Genomic DNA, 17,989 nt, shown 5'->3' on the forward strand with positions numbered 1-17,989 from the left:
ATCTATCGACTATCTATCTATCTATCTATCTATCAACTATCTATCTATCTATCTATCTATCGACTATCTATCTATCTATAATCTATCTATCTATATATCTATCGACTAGCTTCTGTCTATAATCTATCTATCTATCTATCTATCTATATATCTGTATGTCTATCTTCTGTCTATCCATTATCTGTCTTTCTGTATGTCTGTATGATAGGTAGCTTGTTTATCTGTCTATCTTATTGTCTATTATCACATACTGTATCTGTATTCATTCTTTCTTTCTTTCTCACTAGTGACTGACTAGTTCTGATCTGCTTGCTGTTATGTACAGTGCAGATTACAATAAAAAAAAACAAATTCACTGGTACTATTTATGTATTATACCATTAATGTTGGCCGTCGCGGCCATTTTGATTGACGTGATTACATTGATGCGACTGCGATGAAGTCATCATTGTGACATCACATGTTTCCCTGGGTGAGATTTTGCACTGCATCTTCAATCAAGATGTCCGCGACAGCCTCTCCGTGAGCCAATGGATGAGATGGGAAGTTTTTTTTACCACCATTTCAGGAAATTCGCCTTCGCAGCAAATCAAATTTTTCCTGAAATTGGATTGAAGTTAATTTGTTTGGCTTAGATTCGCTCAATACTAATAACATACAACATAGCAGTCAAAATATGATCTATTGTTTTAATATGTTTTTTAAATGATTTTCTATAACTTTTTTGTGATTTTTTTAAAATAATTTTCCATGTAGCTATATTAAAATAATTTTTTGAAATCTAGCAATTTTCACACTGTCTCAAAATATGCTGACACTTCCTTTTCTGTAGAGATCACTTCCATCAGACCTCCCATTGTATGGCAACACTTCTAGTATAAAGCTGAAGGCAGACTACACAGAATCTGCTATCAATAGGCGATGGTTACAGTTCACCTCCTTCCCCTCCTGCTTTAGAGTTCTCTCACAACACACTCCCATAGAAGTCAATGAGTCATCTCTAGTCTATAGGTTTCTATGGTCCATGTGCTACTGTAAAACATATCACTGAATGCTGTTAATAAAGCCAAATAGTTACTTGGGGTAGATGGCAGCCCCATGAGGTATAGGAAATAGAAATAAAAAATTGTCCAATAAATTTTTTATAAAATCAGATTATAAAAAGTGTATGTGTCATGTATCTTGCTGGTAGATTTCCTTTAATTACATTGTATATATATTTCTGGCATAGGAAAGTCATGCAGAAGTAACATAAAGAGCTCTTACTATTGTTTAGCATCAACTAGTGAATGCTTGGTCAACTCAATATAAGATCTAATAAGTGCTATGGTGAGACACAGTGAATAGTTGGTAATAGCACATCTTGTTTTCAAGGACTGTAGAAATAGATAATGAGTACCTCTGTGGTAGGCGTCTCTAAAGTTCCTCTTAAAGATGTTAGCTTCTCACTTGGCCTTGATGAGAAGATGCTTACAGCTGGGGGTTGATTGTGTAAAACTGAAGATAGACAGAGTTGTACGGTTTCTTTTAAAGCTTTTAGTTGAGATTCCTGGAGAAATAGAACTTTAGGTCAGATGCAGTAACTTAAGAGTCTTCAAAAATAATGAGAATACGTAAATCATATTTGAGGACTGTAGATGGCGTAGGCTTAGACAAGCTGTATAGACCTGCAACAGATTTATCTCAGAGGATCAGACTGGACGATAGACACCTTTCTCTGACTCTATACCATCTAATGGTTGACTAAGGGCTCATGCCTTCATTTGAATGGGTCCACAATCCGGGAGATGCGGTGCGGTATGGAACGGAGGCATGGATCGGAAGCCCACGAAAGCACTACAGAGTGCTGTGCTTCCGGGGGTTTTATGTTCATGCCTCCACACCCCAAAAAAGTAGTGCATGCACTACTTTTTTGCGGTGGACCTGTCAGATCTGTATCGCGGACTCAAACAAAAAACAGGAGTGGACTTATTCCACGGGCGTGGCCAGAACACGGTCGTGTGCATGAGCCCTTAGGTTGTGATTAGAGATGAGTAAATTTCCTAAAACTTATTTTAGTCCAATTTAGGACAAATCAGCCAAGATATTTGGGTACAAATTGACTTTACTTGAATTAAAAGTGCTTTAAATTACAATCTCTTTTTATCTCTCTCACTCTCTCTCTTTCCATCTTTCTATATATCTCTCTGGAAAAATTCTACCTAAACAAATCTGAAGAAATTCTTAATCTACTGAATTGTTTCAAAAATTTGGGTTGAATTTTGATTCTAACAAATTGATTCACCCATCTCTATTTGTGACATAATTGTAAGTCAGAATTGTTGCACAATTGTGGTACTAAATGTTTTACTTTAGGACACTCCCCCTGTCCAACTAAGCCATACTAAAATTTGGCACAATTTAAGACAACCTAGAGGTGTATTCAAATTAGTAAAGTTGGGCAAGTGAATCTCTAATCTACTAAATCAGAAGTTCTGAGAATCTAACACTTGTTTCCTACAAGGTAACATTTTGATATATTATTTTTTTTCCTGAAGGTTTCTTTTTTTATATGATTTTTTATGACCATCTAACAATCTAGAATATATGATACTCTATTATCAGGTGCCAATGATGGCAAATTAGAGATGTTTTTACTGTATAATGAATTAATAAAACATAAATCATATACTAAAAATAAGGTGCAGTGTTTATTTGTATAAGCACATTCATAATCTATATAGGTGCTAAAACTGTGAGTGCTGCTACCCTGCTCTAGTCATTACAGGGGTTGTCGGGGATTAGAAATACATTGCTGCTTTGTTCCAAAAAAAGTAACACACCTGTCCATGGGTTGAGTCTGGTATTGTAGCTTTAGCTTCATTGGAATCCATGGGACAGATATGAAATGCTGCATGCAACCTGTGAATAGATGTGGTCCTGTTTTTGGGAAATAGGCATGTTTTTTCTAATCCTGGACAACCTCTTTAAACATTACTTTAAACTGTATGAGCAAGGGCTGCATTGTGTGACTTAAAGACGTAGCAGGGTTAGGGTGTGTCAATATGGCGATCAAAACCTACCACAGCCAGTCTGGGAGTCCAAAAACATTCTCAGAGTTTTGTTCCACAATACACAAAAAGGGTAATATTTATTTTTCTAATTTTATACATTTTTACGCTCACCTTGATATTTTACAGGTGTCCATAAAAAAGGTTGTGGCTAAGAAGAGTCAGAAAATGCTACCAATTTACTAATGATTTGCATCTTTTGGAGCAAATGTCTGCTGCACATACGAAGGCATTACAAAAAGGAAACTCTAACATATCTTGAGAATAGCACTAACTACTGTATATTAGGACTAGTGTTGAGGGCATCGAAGTTAAACAAATTGAATTTCCGGAAAAAAATAATCCTGGTGCTTTGTGGCAACTAATCAATTTTCCCTGAAATGGCGGTAAAAAAAAAAGAGTCACCTCATGCATTTGCTTAAAGGAAGGACGTCACAGTCGTAACTGCATCTTCCAAGTGTGATGACGGGCTCATCACGTCAGCACACGAGATTTGGCATGTTTTCTTCAATCAAGATGGCCGTGGCGGCTTCTCCACGAGAAAAAGGATGAGGTGAGTATATATTTTTTTAGACCCCTGATTAACCCCTGAAAGGCCTCAATGTGACAGATGCCGTGATCAGCATTGAACTGAGGGATTCAATGACGAGAGGGAGGCAAGATCATCGTTCCCCGTCATTGCATCCGCTAGATAAAATGGAATGCGATTCAAGTCATTCGTTACGAATCAAATTTTTTTGTGAACATCGGCAAAGCTGCCAAATAATTTTTGACAACTTTGCTCATCTATAATATAACATGCACATTTTAAAAAATGTTGTAACATTTCAAAATTTATTAATAATCTTCTAAAAAAATCTAATTTGAAAAAAAAATGACTGCAGATTTTAGGTGGATTATCTTCAATTTTTGGCTGCTGGTGATTGAATTTTGAGAGGCTGTCCACTTTATGGACACTTTGCAAAATGCTGATTTTAGAATGTCCTGCTGTGGGCACTGCCACTAATCATCCACAATATGTGGGGAAGGGGGGAACCTGGAAACAAGTGTTCAGTTCCCCTGCAGCACCTCCACAGGGGAAAATAAGTATTGCACTGTGTCCATTGAAATCAGTGGTCTATCCAGTGTAATGTATGAAGGTGATGATTCCTCCAAAATGAGCGATGCAAAATGTAGCCGTTCCCCACTGTTTAACATGGAAAGGTCTTGAGTAAACAACCTGAAATATTAGTATATTATTATATGCTATAAATATTCACTAGTCTGCTGCATAGTAACAAGCTCTTACATTATCCAGTGATGCTGTTTCCATTTCTCTCTTCGCCACTGTCAATTTCTGCTCCAGATCAGTTAGCTGTTGTGCCTATGAAAAAGAATTAGAGCCTCAGCCATGCTGTCAGGAGACACAAACAGTATCAGCCATTTATTGGGCTTGGAATGCAAATGGCTGTGTAACTCATAAACATGTATGGCCATTTATAATATGCTATTTAATTAACTAATTATGAACTCACAGATGGTAGCTTCGAATCATGGCTCCCTCCTTCTCTGGAAAGTCTATTAAAATGATTTGTACTCTCATAAGAAAACATCTTAAGGCTTAGCATTTCAATAGAATACACACATCATCTCCCAGGAACATACCTGCTTTATGGCAATACAGCAATCATACATTGTCAGGAATGTATGAATAATAACATAATACATTGTTTTATTCCTTGGTATATTCATCTGTCATTTTATATACCCTGTTAACAATTGATGCCCGCTTGCCAAACTGGTTGATTCTGAAACAAGCGCATGAAAAATACATATTGTTTACAAGGAGTGTTTGCTTATAAAATTCTTGTAAAACCTACGTGAGTAATATATTTGAATATTGTATGGTTTCTGTATAGGGGTTTCAGTCATTTCAATTTTATATATGACTGTCTACACATATGGATGATGCTTAATAATAACCTTTTTTAAAGGGATTATAGATAATTGTCTCAATATAACTATTGGGTATGAAAAGTATAAAATAAAATGTGGTTGCCTCCCTGTAATGCATTTACTTGCTGGATATGTGTTACATTTAGCGACTAAATAGCTGACCCTTCATACTGCAACTGGTTTGGTGCAAGCTGTAGACTGGTGTGCACAGTCTAAGGGATCCTCTAGGAATTCATACTTATTAGAGGCTGTCTAGCTTTGTAATATTGATTACATCCTCAAGATACTGTAGGTCATCAATTTTAGATTAGTGGGGGTCCAACTCTTGCAGCACCCCAAAACGGTCATCGTTTTGAAAAAGGAAGCAGCAATCACATAGGCGCTGCATTGTCAACAGTGTTTACAGAGGACTGGTCATCAATAGTACAAAGCTGGATAACCCCTTCATACCTTAATGAGGTATGGACTTTGCCTCAAGAAGATCGCAAGGTCTTTGTACCCAGAATATTTGTCAGTTGGTATCTAGATGTAGTGGTGCTGAAAGGACTATAAAGTAGGCAGTTAGGAAGCCAAAGATTGTAGCCAGGAGAGCTGAAAGGCTGTGTCAGGCCAGAGAAAGGGAGTAGAGGAAAAATATGTATGGAGCCAATTAGAGATGACCACATTTTTTAAAATTTGTTGTGGGTCTGATTAGCTAAATTTTGGAAAAAATGTAATTCAAATATGAATCTATTGTATCCAAATCAAATATGCTCCAGTTTCCCTGAAAGTTTGTATTTAACGCTCTCTGATTTCCTAGGACTTATATTTTTTTTCTGGAAAGATTCTGGTCTCCATGATAGATATAATACCTACCCAGAGGTCCCCCTAAAGGCCTCTTAACCAGAAAAGCTGTTTCTACCTGTTTTGTTCTGATAAATAGTGATGACGGCAGGGGCAATATTTGAATTTGCGATATTTTGTGCATATTTTTTTGAATATTTGTTATATATTTGTGAATTAGCGAATTTTGAGATTTTATTCTTGATTGTGAAAATCGGCAATGCAATATTTGCGTAACGAGCATGAAATACAGGCGTGGGTCACTTTTCAAGCTGGTATAAGTATCCTGAGACTGTAGAAAATGGTTGACACGGCAGAACATTAGAATAGCTTTATATGCAGATAGAGTGCTCCAATATATTTGCGCTTGCAAAATGTTGGCATATTTTTTTTCTGGGGTGGTTATTTTTATATAGTAAGGGGTAGGCAACTTTTCTATTGGTAGCTAGCTAGGGATGTTGCTAAGCTGCGACAAAGCCTTCTCCTTGGCTCACAAGCTAGATGACCACATGATGTGTACTGTGATAAAAAAAATATATATATATTTGTCATTACGAATATATAGCACCATATTTTAAATATTCGCAAATTCTCAAAGTTCCGATATTCGCAATAAAAATTAGCTTTTTAAATATTCACGCTCAACACTACTGACAAATTGATTTTGTCCTGCGCTAGCTACAGATATGAGGATGGCTTAGCTATTCTCCTAGTTATACTACATAAATCTGTTAAATGGGGCTGAGCAATGTTTGGATGGCTACTCAATTTTTCTATTGTTGTACTCGTGTCCATAATAAATAATGTTTCTATTTTCCAGAAAGAGCTAGTCTCCTTTCCTAAAGGAAAACTGAGTGTCTCATACCAGGAACCCAGCTCTTTCTGGGTAACTTCCCTTTAACAGAGCTGAGCAAGGAAAATTTTGCTTGGCTGTCTAAGAGGCCTTGGTTGGGGTATTAGTTCCTATTATAGAGGGCACTGAGTTTGCATGAGGAGTATTTTAAGCCAATCAACTCTCACCTGGGTTTCTGGGGAAAATATATAATTAGCACATATTACATTTGCCTGCATCAGATAGGCTTAGGAAAGCTAATTTGAATTTATTTCTCAGAAACTCAAAGTAGTATTGTTTGACCTACAATATTTTGCACACGTACTATGCATTCAAGGTGTTGTCAGTAATGAATAAAATTACTCCCCAGACAACTCAACAAATGATCTATATATTGCTCAGAAACCTAAGTTGCATTCTTTCTCCATTGAAAATTGGATTAGTTAGAATCCAAACTTTTGGGGGAAATTTAGGATGAATTCCAATTTGGTAGAATCGATTCACTCATAATACATTCATGTGGACAAATTGGATCTGCTGCACCATATACCATCTTTAATATAAAGGGAATCAGGATAGCATGATAGACAGTAGAAAAGCTCTACGTAGTATAGATGTGAAAAACAGTAACTATGAGTCAGGAAAACACTTTATGTTAGCTTCTGCAGCCACTGTGTCTTCAGACTGCAGTTCACCTTTATCCCTTCTCCCCTTTACAAAGTTTTCTATTGGTAGTTGTAATCTGATTTTTTAAATGATCTGACAGGTCATCCTAGTATCTCAAGAAGGACACAGCAGAGAATACAGAAAGAACACTAGTTTAGAAAAGTAGCCTGATAAGTGAAGTAAGAGGCTTTTTATAACATATATAACGTGTCTCATAATTACTTGCACTATTGATTTGCATGATGTATGAAAAGCCAGTGACTTTTTTTAATTATAAATGGCTCTAAACAGAAGCTATGATATAAGGAAGTGTATAAACTGAAAAGTATAATCTCATGATGACAAATCCAGTCGATATATATCCAATTAATTCATATAAATGTCATAAAAATAGGTGTTCACACTCAGAAGTCCCCATTATCTCCAAATCTGACAGATTGGACATATCCTGCACGATAGACCATTGGTTACCATTGATGCCGTAAAGGACTGGGGTCTTTGGTTCAAATCTGACTGATAATGACAAGTCTAGGGCCCTCAGTTTATCATACTTTCGCTCCAGAACTCTGGCATCAAAAAGTCGGAAAGTAGGGCTTGGATGTCTGCCCTATCATCTTTCTAGGTTATTTTCAGCTCCAACTATGGTGGCTACGGGTAACGGGGATTCAGGGTTAGATTCCGGAGAGGGAGCCTGAGAAACGGCTACGGCTACCACATCCGAGCAAGGCAACATGCGTGAAAATTACCTATTAGGTGAGCTGACCCTGTAAACGATTTTAGGTGCGGTCTTGCAGGTGAGCTGACCCTGTAAAAGATTTTAGGTGCGGGCCTGCTAGTTAGCTGACCCTGTAAAAGATTGTAGGTGAGGGCCTGCTGCAGAGCTGACCTTCTAAAATGTTGTAGGCGAGGGCCTGCAAGTGAGCTGACCCTTTAAAACATTATATACAAGGGCCAGCAGATGAGCTGACCCTGTAAAAGATTGTAGGTGAAGGCCTGCTGGTGAGCTGACACTGTAAAAAATTATATGCGAGGGCCTGTTGGTGAGCTGACCCTGTAAAACATTATATGTGATGGCCTGCTGGTGAGCTAACCCTGTAAAAGATTTGAGGTGCAGGCCTGCTGGTGAGCTGACCCTGTAAAAGATTGTAGGTGAGGGCCTGCTGGTGAGCTGACCCTGTAAAAAAATTATATGCGAGGGCCTGCTGGTGAGCTGACCTTCTAAATGGTTGTAGGTGAGGGCCTGCAGGTGAGTTGACCCTGTAAAAGACTTACGGTGCAGGCCTGTGGGTGAGCTGACCATGTAAAAGATTGTAGGTGTGGGCCTGCAGGTGAGATGACCCTGTAAAAGATTTTAGGTGCGGGCCTGCTGGTGAGCTGACCCTGTAAAAGATTTTAGGTGCTAGCCTGCAGGTGAGTTGGCCCTCTAAAAGGTTGTAGGTGAGGGCCTGCAGGTGAGCTGACCCTCTAAAACATTTTATGCCAGGGCCCGCAGATAAACTGACCCTGTAAAAGATTGTAGGTGAAGGCCTGCTGGTGAGCTGACCCTGTAAAAGATTTACGGTGCAGGCCTGCTGGTGAGCTGACCCTGTTAAAGATTGTAGGTGAGGGCCTGCTGGTGATCTGACCCTCTCAAAGGTTGTAGATGAGGGCATGAAGGTGAGCTGACCCTCTAAAAAATTATATGTCAGGACAACTGCTGTCAATCTGTCAGCATTTTCAGTTGACAGGCGGATATGCTTATCTGTTATAATGCAACCAGAAGCACTAAATACCCGCTCAGACAAAATGCTGGTGGCAGGGCAGGCCAGCACCTCCAAGGCGTAGAGCGCCAGTTAGTGCCACATGTCCAGCTTGGACATCCAGTAGTTGTAAGGCACTGAGGGATCATTGAGGATGGTGACACGGTCTGCTAGGTACTCCTTCACCATTTTCCCAAATTGTTCCCTCTTTTTGACACTAGGCCATACATCAGGGTGAGGGTGCTGGCGAGGTGTCATAAAAAAAACTGTCCCATGCTTTGGAGAGTGTTACCCCTCCTCTGTTGGAACTGCTGTGTGTTCCCCTTGTCTCCCCTCCTCGGTTGGCTAAGGAACTACGGACCAGCGTTGTCAGATAGAAATTTTGGAGCAATTTTTCAACAAGGATCTTCTGGTATTGCACCGTATTGCTTGTCCTCTCCACCAGAGGAAGGAGAGATGAGAAGTTCTGTTTGTAGTGGGGGTAGAGAAGGGTGAACAACCAGTAATCCATGCTATCTAAAATGCGTATAACGCGCGGGGCGCGGGAAAGGCAGCCTAACATGAAGTCAGCCATGTGTGCCAGAGTACCAGCAGGCAAGACTTTGCTGTCATTATCAGGAGGATCACTCTTAATCTCCTCATCCTCTTTCTCATCTTCTGCCCACCCATGCAGAACAGGTGGATTTAAACTTCCATGGGCACCACCCTCTGTAGCGGAGGCAACCGTCCCCTGCTCCTCTTCCTCCTCCTTATTATTGTCCAATTCGCGCTGAGAAAACGAACTGAGGGTGGTCTGGCTATCACCCTGTGTAATGTCTTCCCCCATTTCCACCTCTTCCACATGCAAAGTGTCGTCCTTAATTTTTATCAACAGAGGTCAGACATCCATGCCCACTTCTTGCTTGTGAATAGCGGAAGCTGACTGGAAAGGCGACAACCATGTTGCAGCAGGGATTCCACTACTGCCCTCTTCTGCTCACAAAGCCTGGCCAACATGTGGAACGTAGAGTTCCAGCGCGTGCTGAGGTCGCACAACAGCCTCCCAGCTAAATACTCACCTGCGCTTGCAGAGGAGAGGAAGGCAAGCACACTTCACTGTGCTGCTGCGTCCCGGCACAGGCACGCACAATGACATCATCACGCACGCCTGCGCCGGCATTTCATTACTGCATAGGCCTCAGGCCTACTAGGCCTGAATCCTATGGTGCTGATCGGCGGCGGGGCAGTGAACTATGCACTCCCGTGCGCCGCTGCAGTATGTGGGCAGAAGCGCTACAGCAATGAGCAATTCCATTTGTATTGATGGAAGTGCTCATTGCTTCTGGCACCCCCTGAGAGCCGGCACCCAGGGCGGCTCACGTCCCTTGCCCCCACCCCCCCCACCCCCAGGGACGCCACTGAGTTGAAAAACTGGAGTAGCTTCTCTAGACAGAAGTATTAGGTTTAAGGGCAAGACAAATTTATCAAGTAAAAGATATATAGTAGTGGTAGTGGCTACTTTCCTATATAACCTATGGTATGGTTCTGCAAACCCAGGGAGAGGACACCCTACCTCTCAGGATTAGATTGGAAATAAAGAGATGTGTTTGGGCAAGCACTCTACCATAAAGCACACATTTATTTAAGGTAAGTTGCGATAAAAAAAAGTAAAAAAACAGGTTAAAAACACAAATAAAATACATCAATATAACCACAATGGGGTAGATGAATGTTAGTCAATGTCCATAAAGGGCTATTCAATCCTCTGGCATGAGTGGTATCTAGAGTTCTTTGTAGGGCCTTCTGATGTGGCCTTAGTTTCCAGCAGAGGTCCACTATGACCACAATAATATGTGATAGGTGTTGTAAATGCCCATACGGCACTGAAGAGGATTACTGGAATCGACTAATACTTTTATTATGTCGGACTTCAATCCCGAGGTATTTTTCTCAGAGGAAAAGGATAACGGTATTTTCGGCTAATCTGCCGCTTACCTCCTCTTTGTAGGAATGATCCACGTGTGTCCGCGGTATTTGTCGGGGAGCCAGTGATGTGGGAGACACCGGCGTCTCACGTTGCTCTCCTCAATGGCCGCGTTCAGTAGTTCTCGCAGGATTGCACTTACGTGGCTTCCACGTGGTACCACTGAGGAAGGGATAGCTACAATTCCCGAAACGCGTCTGGGTAAACGCCATACACCTGTTGAAATTTCTTTAGTCGCATGGGCATGCAGACAGGACTTTAATATTCGAAAAATCGAATTCTAAACCTTCGAATCGAATATAGGAAAGACGTCACTACCGGACTAAACAGGAAGCCACGTAAGTGCAATCCCGCGAGAACTACTGAACGCGGCCATTGAGGAGAGCAACGTGAGACGCCGGTGTCTCCCACATCACCCGCTCTTTTTTATTAGGTTGTTTTTATTAGACAGCTTAAATAAAATATGCATTTTTGAAAGGTTTATTGTTGCTTACTGTTTTTAACTACTTACTGCAAATCAGCAATATAACAAGCACAAAACAATGCTGCAGATCCCTACTGTTGCATGTTCAATATATAGCTTCTATAGAAAACATTCTCTCATTTATAAAGTAATAAAAAAAAGCAACATAATAGGGTATCTTATCAAACCACTCACACTAAAGCACTACACAATTAATACAGAGAATGTGTTGTGAGCTGAAATCATGTTTGTACATTTATTGGCAACAGATTCAATGACACATTTCTTTGTTCATTACTTTCGGGGTAAATGAAGGACAAAAAACAAGGATATTGGACCAGATGGTTATCTGTTCTTAATCTAAAATTAAAATGAAGCATTATGCAATTCATGCAAATGAATTATTCTATAGCTCTGTAAGTGAACGCTCATAAAGGACAAAATCCTTTGGGCCGTAGGAGTTTTTTTATTATTTTCCAAAAAGCTGTTTTTTTGTTCCCTCTGAGCTGATTCTGTAAATGGTAATAAAAATGATATGTATAACATAACAAAAAATAATACTAACACAATGCAGCTGCAAATAAATGATACTATACACTTACAGTATGATTGCATAAAGTACTGCATGCCATTGTTACACAGTGACAGAATACTGGTCAGGAAGGGTGCACACAACAAGAGTACCACCCCATATTGCATGGCCAGTGATGAGTAATTTACTTTTTACTATTCTTTATGAAATTTTTTTGTTTTATTGTATATTAATTCACATTTAGTAAATAAATGTATTCAGATAGCTTGTGTCAGCTTATTACCTCTCAAATCTTTTGAATTCACGTTATGTTACAGTTGTGTACTGTTTGGTAATGTTTTGTAGGTTATTATTAATATGCCTTTGTGGTATATCATTAATAGGCCCTTATTTTTGAATAGTTGAGTACTGAAATAGAATAGCATACTATTTGTTAGGTTGTCATTTGCTACATCTTTAGCTTAACTAGTTGCAGTCATCTTTCAGGAACAGAGATGAGACCAAAATGTTTGTCAGGCACACATTCCTTATTACTTTCACACTAGCGTTTTTTGATTCCGGCAGGCAGTTCCGACAACAGAACTGCCTGCCAGATCCGTCAAGTCATGTACAAACGGAGATCCTTTTCTTCATGATCCGTTAGACGGATCCGGTGAAATACCAGATTCTTCTCATCCGGAATACCGGATCCGGTATTTAAAGATCAAAAGCAAAAATAGCTCCTCCTATGTCCCGGCGCATGTGCAGACCGGAAACCCAGATCCGGCAATGCTGCGTTTTCCGGAACACTTGGTACCGGCATTAATACATCTCTATGGAAATTAATGCCAGATCTGGCAGGTGTTCAGGGATTTTGGCCGGAAAAAATACTGCAGCATGCTGTGGTATTTTGTCCAGTCAAATACCGTACAAGGGACGGAAAGGAAGACATCCTGATGCATACTGAACAGATTCCTTTCCATTCAGAACGCATTGGGACAAAACGGAAGCATTTTTTACGGTATTGAGACCCTTTACCGGATTTCAATACCGGAAAAGAATAACGCTAGTGTGAAAGTACCCTTAAAGGGGTTATCTCATTAAAATGATACAGCATAGGTGAAAATCTACTGGAGAAGTGATAGATGATGGTTTTCAGAGGGTCTAACCACTGTGACCCTTTGTGATCCCAGAGATCAAGGGGTCCCTGAGTCTGTCTCTGAATGGAGATGGTCCTCTTCTCCATTCACTTTTATGGGGCTGACATATCCGTCATTCCCAAAGAAGTAAAAGGGCTGGAAGACCAACATATGCATTACTGATCTATTCAGAGAAAGGACTCGGGGACCCCTCGTTCTCTGGATTGCATAATGTTCCAGCAGTCATACTCCCCGCAATCTGTTATTTCCTACCTATGCATAGGTGATAAATTACTTTCATGGCATAACCTTATTAATGAAATATGACTAAGGCTACTGGACGCAACCACGCACTGCTGGAATTCCGTCCAGTCCCATTCTCTATGACGGGGGCAAGCAGAGATCCGGCCGCAACACGGAAAATATGCTATGCGCAGCTGTATTTGTCCGGCCGCTCCTCAGCATATTTGCCAGTTTGCGGGTGGATCTCCCCCAGTGACAGTGCACGGTTGCACCCGGCAGGGACGGATCCGACAGGCTCTTCCTGGCCAGAACAGCCTGCCGATCTGTTTCAAGTATATGTGAGACAAGCCTAAGAAAAGGTTTTTAACAACTGGACAGATGAGGACTTACTTTTGTTGACATTTTTGTGGACAGCAAACTTAACTGTGCCAACTAGTGTCAGGCAGCTGCTGCCAAAGTCAATAAGATAAAGGGGTGCATCAAAAGGGGCATAGATGCTCGTGATGAGAACCACACATGGAGTACTGTGTACAGTTCTCGGCTACTGTGAACAGGGCAGACACAGCAGAGCTGAAGAGGGTTCAGAGGAGGGCATCTGAAGTAATAACTGAAATGGGGCAACTACAGTACCCTGAAAGATGATCAAATTTAGGGTTATTCACTTTAGAAAAAATGCAACTGAGGGGAGATCTAATAACCATGTATGAATACATCAGGGGGCCATACAGATACCTTTCCCATTATCTATTTATACCCAGGACTGTGACGAGGGGACATCCTCTATAACTAGAGGAAAGAAGGTTTGTACACAAACATGGAGAGAATTCTTTACTGCAAGAGCAGTGAGACTATATCTCTTTTCTTGAGGAGATGGTCATATTGAACTCACTAGTTCAAGAGGGTCCTGGATGCAGTGTCAGACTGGGCTGTTTAGAGCCCTCCAATAACATTTATTTTGGGGGCACCAAACAGAAACATCCAAATACTATCTGCTCACACAAATATACTACAAGATGATTGATTATGGGGTCCTTGTAGCAACTTCAAGAAGGCAGGTCCCTGGGAAAGGAGGAAAATTGTTTGGTTTTCTTTGCCTGTTTTTTTTGCAGGATAACAAATTGAAGTAGATAGACAGATGTATTTTTTCAGCCTTACAAGCTATGTAACTATTTTCTTTAAAATTTAAAAGAAAAATGCATTTATTATCTAAGATCCCTTTTTGTTGATTTCTAAAATATAATTGTTTCCTAGATATCAAAACAGTGCAAATTAGAAAGATGAAAAGTAAAACCATGCAATTGTGTCCCTGGCTTTCAAGCAATGCATTGTTGCAAGTTGTTTATTGCATATTAGAATATAAAAGGGTTTATTACACAGTTTATTAGCAATCTGCATACCCAGAGCACCTTCAGCTATAAACATCTCGAAGAGGAATTTAGCAGAGTCATTATTTTGTTTTATAATGACAAATTGCTACATTTGATAGACCAAGCCACTATTGTGCCTGTGAGGTATACTGGGAATAGTAATGAAAGCAAAGGTTTGCTGTATTCAACCTTGTAAATGTAGAAGACTTTGTAATACAGCATCTTCTTTATAGTCACCTTCCAAGCTCAACAACATTTAAACACCTTCCATTAGAAATATTAGCCACATTAAACTTTAGGTGAAATATAAAGGGCAGTTTAGGGTTAAAACCGCACATACATAAGTGCAAGTGCTTATGTAATAAGGAATACTGAATGCTACCCATTGGTAGGAATTATGTGTTAGGGCTATAGAAGTGATGCAATTGCTAAAATGATGATACTATAATGTACAGATGCAAATTTTGAAACATAAAACTGATATTATGATATGTAATAATTACAAAGCAATTAGTTATTTTATGTTAGCACGAAGTATACTTTCATTTACCATTCAATAAAATTACATGGTTGAGTTTATCGGAGTTCATAGCGAAGATGAGAAGGAAAATTAAATCCTATTAAGATGCTTGTATTAGTATTTATGAACTGTATCTAGTGCTGCCTGGGAAAGGAACAGACCTGAAAGCAGATCATCTGTGGACTAGAGGCAAACGACTGTTTATTTAGGGATGTTTCACACATAGTGTTCTTTGGAAACCTCCCATTTTCCCCAGTTTTCATGCACCTTTTTGAACCAATGCCAGATGTGGATTCAAAAGGAATATGAAGTAAAGGAGGGGCTTCTTGTGAACCACTTCTTGTGGACGTCTTATGGCTTTGTCTCCAAAAGCCGCATCAAATACATTCAGAGCTCCTGAGCGCCATTGTAGTTCTGGCTGTATGTTTAGGGTCATTGTCCTGTTAGAAGGTGAACGTCTGCCCTGGTCTCAAGTCTTTTGTAGCCTCTAACAGGTTTTCCTCCAGGATTGCCCTTTATTAAGCTCTATCCATCTTTCCATCAACTCTTATCAACTTTCCTGTCCCTGATGAAGAAAAGCCTCCCCACAGAATGATGTTACCACCACCATGTTTCAAGGTGCAGATGGTGTGTTCATGGCAATGTGCAGTGTTATTTTTCCGCCACATATAGCATTCTGCATTTAGGCCCAAAAGCTGAACTTTGGTCTTATCTGACAAGAGCACCTTCCTACATGGCTTGCGGCAAACTGCAAATGGAATTTCTTATGGCACTTCTTGTCACTCTTCCATAAATGCCAGATTTACATAACATGAGTACATAACTCATAGTTGTCCTGTGGACAGATTTTCCCACCTGATCTGTGGATCTCTGCAGTGAACATGACCATGGGCCACTTGGCTGCTTCTCTAATTAGTGCTCTCTTTGCCTGGGATATCAGTTGAGCTAGAGGCCATGTCTTGGTAGGTTTGCAGTTGTTCCATATCCCTTCTATTTTCAGATGATAGATTGAAAAGGGCTCCTTGAGATGTTCAGAGCTTGGGATATATCTTTAAAACCTAACCCTGCTTTAAACTGCATTCACAACTTTATTTCTGACCTGTCTGGTGTGTTCCTTGGTTTTCAAGATGCTGTTTGATCACTAATGGTCACTAACAAACATCTGAAGCCTTCACAGAACAGCTGTAGTTATACTGAGAATAAATGACACATGTGTGGGCTCTATTTACTAATTCGGTGACTTCTAGAGGCAGTTGGTTACATTGGACTGTATTAAGGGGTGTCAGAGTACAGGGGCTGAATACAAATTCACACCAAACTTTAGAGATTTTTATTTATATTTTTTTTTTAAAACCATGTATCTGTACGGCGCAGGGCCTGGACGGACACAGGGATGTCCTTTTGAACAGCTCACTCTCAGACAGCAGCACTGTGCTGTCTGAGCATGAGCTGCAGGGATAAAGTCAGCAAGGGACTTTGAGTCCACTTCTATAGCCAAGTCACTGAACCATAGACCCATACACAGAGCCTACAAACCAGAATGTAGCGGGCAACAGACATGCATTGACATCTCTCTATTCAATCTCTGACTGCTTTAGCCTCCAGACATATCAAAGGTCAGGGGGTACTAGTTACCGAGTAGCTGAAGGTCACAGGGGTGGGATTCCCAGCTATCAGACTTGCATAGCATATCTTGTGTAATCAATTTTGTGGAAAATAGTGATGGGCGGTAGGGGCAATATTCGAATTTGCGATATTTTGCTAATATTTTGTAGAATATTCGTCATATATTTGCAAATTTGAGATTATATTCTTGATTGCGAAAATCGGCAATGTATTATTCGCGGAATGCGCTCAAGATACCAGTGTGGGTCACTTATGCGACATTTTATAGTGCCGATATTCGCAAAAAAAAATTGCTTTTTGAATATTCGTGCTTAACACTAAAGGAAAACTCCATTATGTCTGTTAGCAATTAGCATCATAAGAAGCTTGTGCACAGAAATAGGGAAATGTCATCGTAATTACATAATCAAAGGATGATTCTATGCTACAGTCATGTTTTGTTTAGAAAAATATGATTATGTTGATTACCATAATTCTATTGTATTGCATGCTACAAAAGTCAGATTGGTAGGGAGACAGGTCAATAGGACCTACACCTATCCTTAGAAAAGTAAGTCCTGAAAACTGTTTCATTGAGAATTCTCTTAGGCTCTTAGTCTCATTTATCTCGTTTTTTTTTACAGTGTCTGAAAACCTCTTTTATACACTAACATATCAATTTGGTGATGTTATTTTAAAGTTTTCAAATCAAAATCAATGTTTAATAAAAATCCTAAAATAGATCATTTTTCATACTGGCTACGAAGCCTAAAAATATGCTAACACATGTTTTTCTGTCAAGAACACTTTACAGCAGTCATTTCATTATCATCAAAGGCAAGATTACAATAAAATATATAACCACTGTATAGCTAACACAGGATCACATCATATCAGCTTATCTACACCCCGTCTCTACATAATGTCCTCTGAACAGGGCACATAGCAACTTTCCCATAGAAGTCAATAAGCTCCTGTATATTTTGCCTATGGTCCATATGGCTGTTGTAAAGCTGTGATCAAGAGCTCAGGTATAATAGCTGCCCCCATAATCACATACAGAAAAAAATATATATATATAAATCAACAATCAGAAAATAGAAACAAAAAATTTAAAAAAGTTTCACTACTTAG

At 39.7% G+C, this 17,989-nt stretch overlaps 1 protein-coding gene across 1 annotated transcript in view; it reads right to left on the bottom strand.

The window, feature by feature from the left end:
- LUZP2 (leucine zipper protein 2) overlaps positions 1-17,989 on the bottom strand; it is a 586,300-nt gene that overhangs the window by 71,717 nt on the left and 496,594 nt on the right. Inside the window, exons 8-9 of the mRNA XM_044269274.1 lie at positions 4,339-4,413; positions 1,400-1,549 (exon numbers count right to left, since the gene is read on the bottom strand). Coding sequence (XP_044125209.1) covers positions 1,400-1,549; positions 4,339-4,413 — 225 coding nt within the window. The remainder of the gene's footprint in view (positions 1-1,399; positions 1,550-4,338; positions 4,414-17,989) is intronic.

Source organism: Bufo gargarizans, chromosome 10 (genome assembly GCF_014858855.1).
Source record: "Bufo gargarizans isolate SCDJY-AF-19 chromosome 10, ASM1485885v1, whole genome shotgun sequence".
Lineage (NCBI taxonomy): Eukaryota > Metazoa > Chordata > Amphibia > Anura > Bufonidae > Bufo > Bufo gargarizans.